General features: G+C 43.8%; 2 protein-coding genes across 2 annotated transcripts in view; one reads left to right on the top strand and one right to left on the bottom strand.

Annotated features, from left to right (window-relative positions):
- Positions 1–8,252, bottom strand: part of LOC107273208 (elongation factor-like GTPase 1) — a 50,598-nt gene that overhangs the window by 22,837 nt on the left and 19,509 nt on the right. The window lies entirely within an intron of this gene.
- The window catches only part of LOC107273214, a 22,490-nt gene continuing 14,850 nt past the window's right edge, over positions 613–8,252 (top strand). Inside the window, exons 1-2 of the mRNA XM_015751162.2 lie at positions 613–958; positions 4,783–5,221. Of these exons, the coding sequence (XP_015606648.1) occupies positions 4,802–5,221 (420 nt within the window). The 5' untranslated portion in view covers positions 613–958; positions 4,783–4,801. The remainder of the gene's footprint in view (positions 959–4,782; positions 5,222–8,252) is intronic.

Here is an 8,252-nt window from a genome sequence, read left to right as displayed (position 1 = left end):
AAAAAAAAAAAAAAAAAAAGTCCCGAAACATTATTTTGGTTTCCTAACGCGATATAAAAATAAATATTATCTTCCAACCCACCGCAAACGTCGAAAATATTTATTTCGTAAAATAGAACGTCCTTGAAACCTCGAAAAAAAATATCTATTTTCACGTAATATTTTTCGAGACACAAAAACAATATTTACCCCAATTTTCATTTTCGTCTTAAGTATAATATAAAATCTCATGTTCGTTCCCAAGTCTCTACACGTATTTATTTAGGCCGCTTGCGACATCCTTCCTTCGGAATTTCATCTTAAGAGATATCGAAGTCGTCTATACGTCGCAAAAGCGACAAATCGATTAGTATTTATCGATACTCCCGGTATCGAAGTGGTTCTTGCCTATATTAAAGGGGGAAAAAAAATGGATAACCAATAGTTAAATTTTCTCCGCAAAACGACCAGAGCATTAATTGACAGGGGGCTTTCGCGCTTCCTCGCGATAAAATATACGTGGAAACGGGCCCAAACTTCAAGAGAGGATTGGCAAGACGAACGTCGACTATGATTCCACGGTAGTCGCGGTTTCTGGTTGGTTGGTAAGTGGGACTAGCGGGGACTCATAGGCAGGACCCCTTCTACGAGAAGCCGCAGTCGGACTCGAACCCCGAACCCAACGCGGTACCCTGGACGTATAGAGGTATATCCGTCATAAGTCCCAAAGTCGATCATACCAGAAGTCAAAGTTGAAGTCATACCTTGCGCTCCATGAAGATCGACCTTAATTTTGACCAAAATTCAATTCGCTTATTATTCATATCGAGTAAAGACTTTGCACGGTAAAGTAATCGCAATTGAATTTTCGAAATTCGCCCGACTCGAAGACGTTAATCAAGTGACGCTATCCCGTTGTTATTCGACACGTGGGTGGTACAGTGAGAGAATTTCCAAAAAAAGTTCTTCGAAATTACTGGTAAGTCTTGATTCTTTCTGCTTGGCTAAGATTTTTTCGAATAAATATCTCGGTGACGTTATTACGGTTTTAAATTTTTGTATATATATTTTTCTTATTTTTTTTTTTTTCGAGTCATCTCCGTCGCGGTCATCGATCGAAATAAGTGACAACTGTTATGCTATGCTGCGTTACGTTACGATAGCTGTACTTATTATGGATGTTAATTAAAGTCAATGTACTTTGAAGTTAGCGTTTTTGACCTGTGACGGATATGATCTATCTGCCAATGGAACGATAGGGTATCGGACGTTTATTTTTAACGGAAGAAAAGGGAATTTCAATTTTGCTCTTGTTTCCGTCTTTTTTTTTTCTGACAGTCTTTCCCCGTAATGTATACGCGCGAGGTAGACGTAAAGGCGCGTGCGCAACTTTTCTCAACCGCAGAGCAATAAAATCGGGCGAATCGAGTTTCGCCGATATAACGAGAGGTGAATTAATGAAGATGGTACGAAGACAATTATTTACGTTCCCAAAAAAAAAAGTTCTCAATAAGACCAAATCTCGAGGTTTGCATATTTATCGGGCAAACTTTGAAATTCAAACAGAATCGCTGATCTTTTTGTTTCTGTAGGATAATTATTTTCAGGGCAAATATTTTTGAGTCTGGTTTACATATCGAGGACGATCGATTCGACTGGCTGAACGATTTCACAGAGGATGGTCGTATTTTCACAGAGAACAGTGTCAGAGTTTACATAATCGCCTGAAACGAAGGACCGGGACGCGAGGAGAGAAGCAAGGAGAAAATAGGTCAAAAATTGAAAAAAAAAGTCCGTTATTGTCTCTCAGGAAAAAACAATTGATACATCCAAAAAATATCGATTCACGATTATTTCCATAAAATTCAAAATTCATCCTAATCGTCAATCAACTTTACCTACTCCACCATTTTTTTTAAAACTCTCATCACAATTCAAAAAAATTTCAAAATTTGCAATAGCAAATTCAGCACAGTCTCACGTCGTACGGCAAGGACTCGCAGTCAGCCAAAACAGAGAGACCAGCAAGGGGAACAGAAGAGGAAAAAAAAAGAAAAGAAAAGAAAAATTCCAAATTTCAAAGAACAGACGCAATCATTAAAAGCGCATTTGTACTGTTCGTGAGCTACCACAAGTATACGTAAATACATACAAATATTTCCAAAAATAAAAAAAGTACCGCGCATCCGTCCATCAATTATCATTCCGTCGTACCGAAGCGAAAGGATCTTAGCGACTGAAAAAAAAAAAAAAAAAAAAAAGTGAGGAAGTCGAGTGTCTTGGCGGACGTACCTACTTAAATATCAACGTCCTGTATACCTATATGTATACACAGCCACACGATACCCATACAAATGATCTATGCAACCACGAACAGACAAAAGCTTCTACGAATCAGATTTCTATCGTAATTGAATATGAAAGCAGGAATCTACTATACCGACTATATAAACTGAGAAGGTAACAATTTGTCGAATGATTAAGAATAGAGGGGCCCCGAGGGGCTTCTAGAACGAAAAATCAAGAGACCACTAAAGAGACCGAGCGTGACAGAATTGCTGGTGAGAAAAAGCAAAGGCACGACGAGAGAGAGAGAGAGAGAGAGAGAGAGAGAGAGAGAGAGAGAGAAAAAATTTAAGAACGCCGTACCACGACCTTCTCGTGCGTTCCCCAAGCATTAACACAGCTTTTCAGCAAAAAGTCAAAGATGGTCCAGGATGTCGGATGCTGGGTGGTTACAGTGAACGTTCGGAGTAAGAAAATAAAGTACCTGGCTACTGTCTACGAGAAAATGATTTGATCCAAGAATCGGAGATGAAGATTCTATAAATTGAGATTTTATTATGCTCTTATATCCACCGATTGGGATTGAAAATTGATACGCGTTATCACGAGTGACCTGAGGCTGTGCCCTTGTATCGATAACAAAAATAAATATCAATCGATCCTGAATTACATCCCAACAGGTTTTCAATGCCGTCAGGTGGGTAAAACAGTAATCTGCACGGCCTTGCGAATGAAGAGATAACGGAGGCTGCGAAATGTACCGAGTGACCCAATTTTACGAAACACAGTCTCCTGCTGTACCAAGTTCCACAATGAGAAGCTAGCAAGCAAGACGATATGCGGATACGAGATTTTATTAACTCTTAAAACGAAAATACAAGCGGCAACGTCACATTGCAAATAGAGTTAAGGATACGAATAAATTTGCACATTTTTTAAATTTTTGCGACAGATCGAAAATTAATATTTGTCATATCGGGTAGCGCGACTAGCTTACGTTATGGTACTCTTGTTTTTTTCGGCACTGCGATTTGATCGACGAAACGGAGTTGAAGAAATTTTTTGCGAGTATGATCTTTTTTGTTTTCCTTCGCACACGTCACCCACGTGCACGTGCCAATGCGAAATCCCGTTTCGCATTTGTAGACGAACGTTCGAATTTTTCTTCTTTTATCCGCATTTCCCGTATTTTTCAAAAGTCTCGATACACGTGCTAGCACTGAAATGGTATCGGGTATTGATATTCGCATGAATTGGCGCCAGTGGCGAATTTCCATTTGAAACAAAAAATAAGCGTCCGGCACAGTCGGTAACGAGCGAGTTTTTCTTCTCGCCGGGAATAAAGCGTGTGGAATATTACGATGCGAGGATTAGGTACGGCTGTAAGTCCGAAGGCAAGAGAAAGAGAAAGAGAAAGAGATGGCGTAGCGGGAAGGCAAGACGAAAAACTAGTCGGACGAGAAAAATAATAACACCGAGTATAATAAAGCGCGAATGAAGTTGCGTGACGGGAAAGTCAATAAAAAGAAAAAGAATAGAAAATATAGAAAATCACTTTTACCCGATTGAACGAAAAAAACCAAAAAAAAAAAAAAATCACTCCACGCTAATACGTCGCTCAGCAAAGCCCACCGGGATATCCATAAACACGTCAAGGCATAAAACAATCTTAGCGCGTTGAAAAAAAAAAAGAAAGTCAAAACATCGAATTCGTACATAAATTTCCGAAAGAACCAATCACCGTATCTCCATTTAAAATGAAATTTAAATGGCAGCTCGAGTTTGAATTTCTTTTATGGGTAAACGAGATCTCGAGAATAAATGGGGAAGAAAATAAATTACCAAGCAAAATATCCTTTTCTCAGGAAATCACCAATTTCGAATACGATACGAATGACAGTGGCAAAAAAAAAGAAATTTTCATAGCGTCCTTCTCAATGGTCCACCCGTTATACACGCGCGATATATACATATATATGACGCACCGGCAACATATATATATATATATCGCGCATCGAAACGTCATGCCGCGTGTGCCAGGAGGCGTGCGAAACGGTACCTCCGCCATAAATATAATATCACGTACCAAGGTATCCCATACGTACCATTTGGCGCCTTGATCTCAGCACATACGTGGAAAAGCATCTGTGTACCGCAGTGCAGCCATAGTGCATACGAGCTACAATACGAGAGCATTTATCGTGCTGAGCCACGCGAGCACGTATCGTAATGGGGCTACGGACGAGAGATGGGGATTTTTCGAAAAAAAAAAAATCGAAAGCAATAAGATAAAAAAAAACGGAGAAGCAGCGTTGCGCCAAATAAGAGAGTGAGAAGGGAGAAAGAAAAAATAAAGTAAACGCAAGAAAAGCACTCGCCCGGTACACCGGGTGTAATTACGCGCACGAGGAAGGTGGATCAGCCTTGGTTGATTAAGGATTCCATGCTGATCGATCGAGGTTAAAAAAGAAAAAAAAAAAAAAAAAAAATCAATGTTGTTCCTGTTGTTGTTTTCAGGAGGATATCGAGAACCCGGATGATCTCAGGGGAAGATCGCGCAGCAGGAGCTGGCAGCGGGCACGTGATCTCGAAGCGAAGGAAGATGAAGTTGGTATTATCGGTGATCGTTTTCCTGGTAGCGAGAGGAGCAGGGAGCCTGGCGCTGCCTGATCAAACCTCAAGCCGCGTCCCCATTAGAGCGAAGCAGACGACGGTACCACCGGGAACCCTGGTGACCGCGACAATCGCGACGAGCGTCACGACGTCGTTACCGGGCAAGACGATCGCGTCCTCCAGCACCGTCGCGACGCCTACGAGGGAGATCGGCCTGGCCGACAAAGGGACGCCGACGTCGAGCGACGTGGCGACGCCTGGTTCGGCGAAGGAGACGCGCGGCTCGCTGGGAAAGACGCGACCGCAGCTGAAGTTGACGACGAATTACAGCAGCGCCAGTGAGGTTAGTCAATTTGTGGTATATTTTTTTTTGGTTAAGGGGGGAGAGGGTGGGTGATAATTTTCATTTTTTTTTCTTTTTCTTTTTTTTTTTTCCATCGCCGACATTAAACACGGCAAAAATGTATTATTGAAAACTGCGACCGGCACGCGACGATCCCGGATGTCGGGCGACGCTTTGAATTCTCAATGGAGCGACACGCGAGGAGCGTTCACGTTCGTGTATTGTAATTGTGTAGTGACACGCTTAGGAGGCTTAAGGCTGTCGTCGCAACGGTATCGCGGAGCGAAAGGAGACTCTGTCGTAGGTAGCGGCGGATGCGGGTGCGCCTTTAACATGGATGAAAGTACCTATAAGACTGGAAAGTCATTAAGAGGCGACGTTCGCGTATTTTCGTTTCTCTTCGCGCAACTTCGTACTCGCCTCTCTTCGTTTTCATCGGAGCGACGGAACTGAGAATCATGAATTCGGTGGATACGCGATAGAAGCACTCGCGATACAATCGACGTTCTACTACGCTTTTTTTTTTCTTTTTTTTTTCCTTCATTCGGTCTCTCTTTTCTCCCCCCCCCCCCTCCTTTCTTTATCAGCGAACTCTCTTGAACTCCTAACAGCTGTAACGAATCGACGAATCACATTGTCGAGGAACAAGAAAAATCACTCTTTCGCAAAGCTACGATGAAGTCACACACGATCCAGTGTGAAATCGCTTAATGATATACGAGACAGCGTGTTGGATTGATGGGATAGAAACTCTAGGTGAGTTTACAACAATGCCACGCTGTCGCGGGCGACTCTTTTCATCGGGTCTTGAAACGAAGTAGACACCAATTGGCATCACCCCTGTGAATCTCGATAAAGTGAAAAATGCGAAAGCAACGGGAAAAAGAGAAAAGAAGAAAGAAAAAAAAAAGAGAAACCAAGACACTTAAGCTCTTAGAAAATTAGTCATAGAAACAAGACCTAACTCAGAAATCCTCTCGACCTTTACGCTTCAGATGGACTCGGCGACGCTGCGAAGGCCGACGAGCCTAAGCGCATCGGTCCCGAGCAACCTCAGATTCACTTATTCTCTTTGGATACTCGTCCGCTTTCCGAACGACAAAACGTTGGAAGCGAAAAGAAAAGAAGCTAAACGAAGCGAGTAGACTCAAGTGGCCGAGCATGATTATGGAGCAGGACGTCCCGCGAGGTGTTTCGTCAGGCTCTACCCGAGACCTCAGCGCATCTTCGCCGGTACGAGAAGAATTCTTCCCGGTTCTTGCCAAGCTGGGGATACCAGTAAGAAAGAGCCGACCCGAGAGAAAAGAATAAAAATGCAGAAACGGAAGGGAAAGAAAGAGCCCACAAGATTTTATCACTTTACGAGGCCCGACTTTTCTTCTCCAAGATCCTCGCTCAGACCCTGCACACTCAGAGTGGCGGGTCTCGATGGTTTTTGCCAGAGACAAGATACCCAAAGGCTCGTTTCCAGAGGCTGAGGCCACGATGGTGAATCTCGGGCGATTAAGCAATAAAGTGAGAAGCACAAGAAGACGAGAGAAAAAGAGAAAATGTGAGAAACGATCATGGCTGAGGTTGCACCTGGTACCAGGACGTATACACCAGTTCATCAGACTGCGTTGGAGCGTCGCATAAAGCGTTGGCTCATCTGACGCAAGACGTCCGATGTCAAATGTCGAGCAAAGAACTCGGGACCTCGCAGGGACGTCTCGGGGACATGTCCCGGCATCCTAGAATTTCGCAATAAACCAGTGAAGTCACGTGACTCCTTGGCTGAGGTTGCACCTGGTACCAGGGCGTATACACGAGTTCATCAGACTGCGTTGGAGCGTCGCATAAAGCGTTGGCTCATCTGACGCAAGACGTCCGATGTCAAATGTCGAGCAAAGAACTCGGGACCTCGCAGGGACGTCTCGGGGACATGTCCCGGCATCCTAGAATTTCGCAATAAACCAGTGAAGTCACGTGACTCCTTGGCTGAGGTTGCACCTGGTACCAGGGCGTATACACGAGTTCATCAGACTGCGTTGGAGCGTCGCATAAAGCGTTGGCTCATCTGACGCAAGACGTCCGATGTCAAATGTCGAGCAAAGAACTCGGGACCTCGCAGGGACGTCTCGGGGACATGTCCCGGCATCCTAGAATTTCGCAATAAACCAGTGAAGTCACGTGACTCCTTGGCTGAGGTTGCACCTGGTACCAGGGCGTATACACGAGTTCATCAGACTGCGTTGGAGCGTCGCATAAAGCGTTGGCTCATCTGACGCAAGACGTCCGATGTCAAATGTCGAGCAAAGAACTCGGGACCTCGCAGGGACGTCTCGGGGACATGTCCCGGCATCCTAGAATTTTGCAATAAACCAGTGAAGTCACGTGATTCCTTTGAAGATTGACTCCACGGAGATTCCCTTGTCTCCCCTTGTACTCTCGCTCGTTCTGCGCTCGACTTTGGCCTTTTAACCTCAGCATCGAGCGGACGGACGGCGGCTCTGAAATTTACAGAAAGGAAGCGCCGAGGACGAATTCATCCGGTGCGAACGGCGCTAAGTCTTCTTAGCGTAACGATGTCCAGTTGACCGGACGTGATCCAATTAACCAGTGACCAGAGTGAAATTGTCAGGACCCCGTCTGCGCATGCGCGGGCATAACTGTGCAATTCCGAATCATTGAAAATTTATAGAACGGAAAATACTTCGCCGCACGCAAATTTCATCTGCGGACACACATACGCGCCTGACCAGGGGGACGTCCAATTTCCATTCGTCTTGTTTCTATTTTTCATTGTTCCTCGTGTATCTTCATTTTTCGAATTTTTTTTTTTCCCGTAAATCTGTAAACTCGAAACGAGATAAAATCGAATGCCGATTTATCCACGAGGCCAATGAAAAGAGGAAAAAAAAAAGAAAAATCGTATAGATTAATACGCAAATTCAAAGTAACCGTGTCACTCGCATAAAAAAAATCCTATAACGTCACCGACAGACTTAAAGTCCGACAAGCTCTACCAAAAAAAAAAAAAAAAAAAAAAAAT

Source organism: Cephus cinctus, unplaced genomic scaffold, assembly GCF_000341935.2.
Source record: "Cephus cinctus unplaced genomic scaffold, Ccin1 Ccin1_scaffold1506, whole genome shotgun sequence".
NCBI lineage: Eukaryota > Metazoa > Arthropoda > Insecta > Hymenoptera > Cephidae > Cephus > Cephus cinctus.
This window is presented reverse-complemented; position numbering and strand designations above follow the sequence as displayed.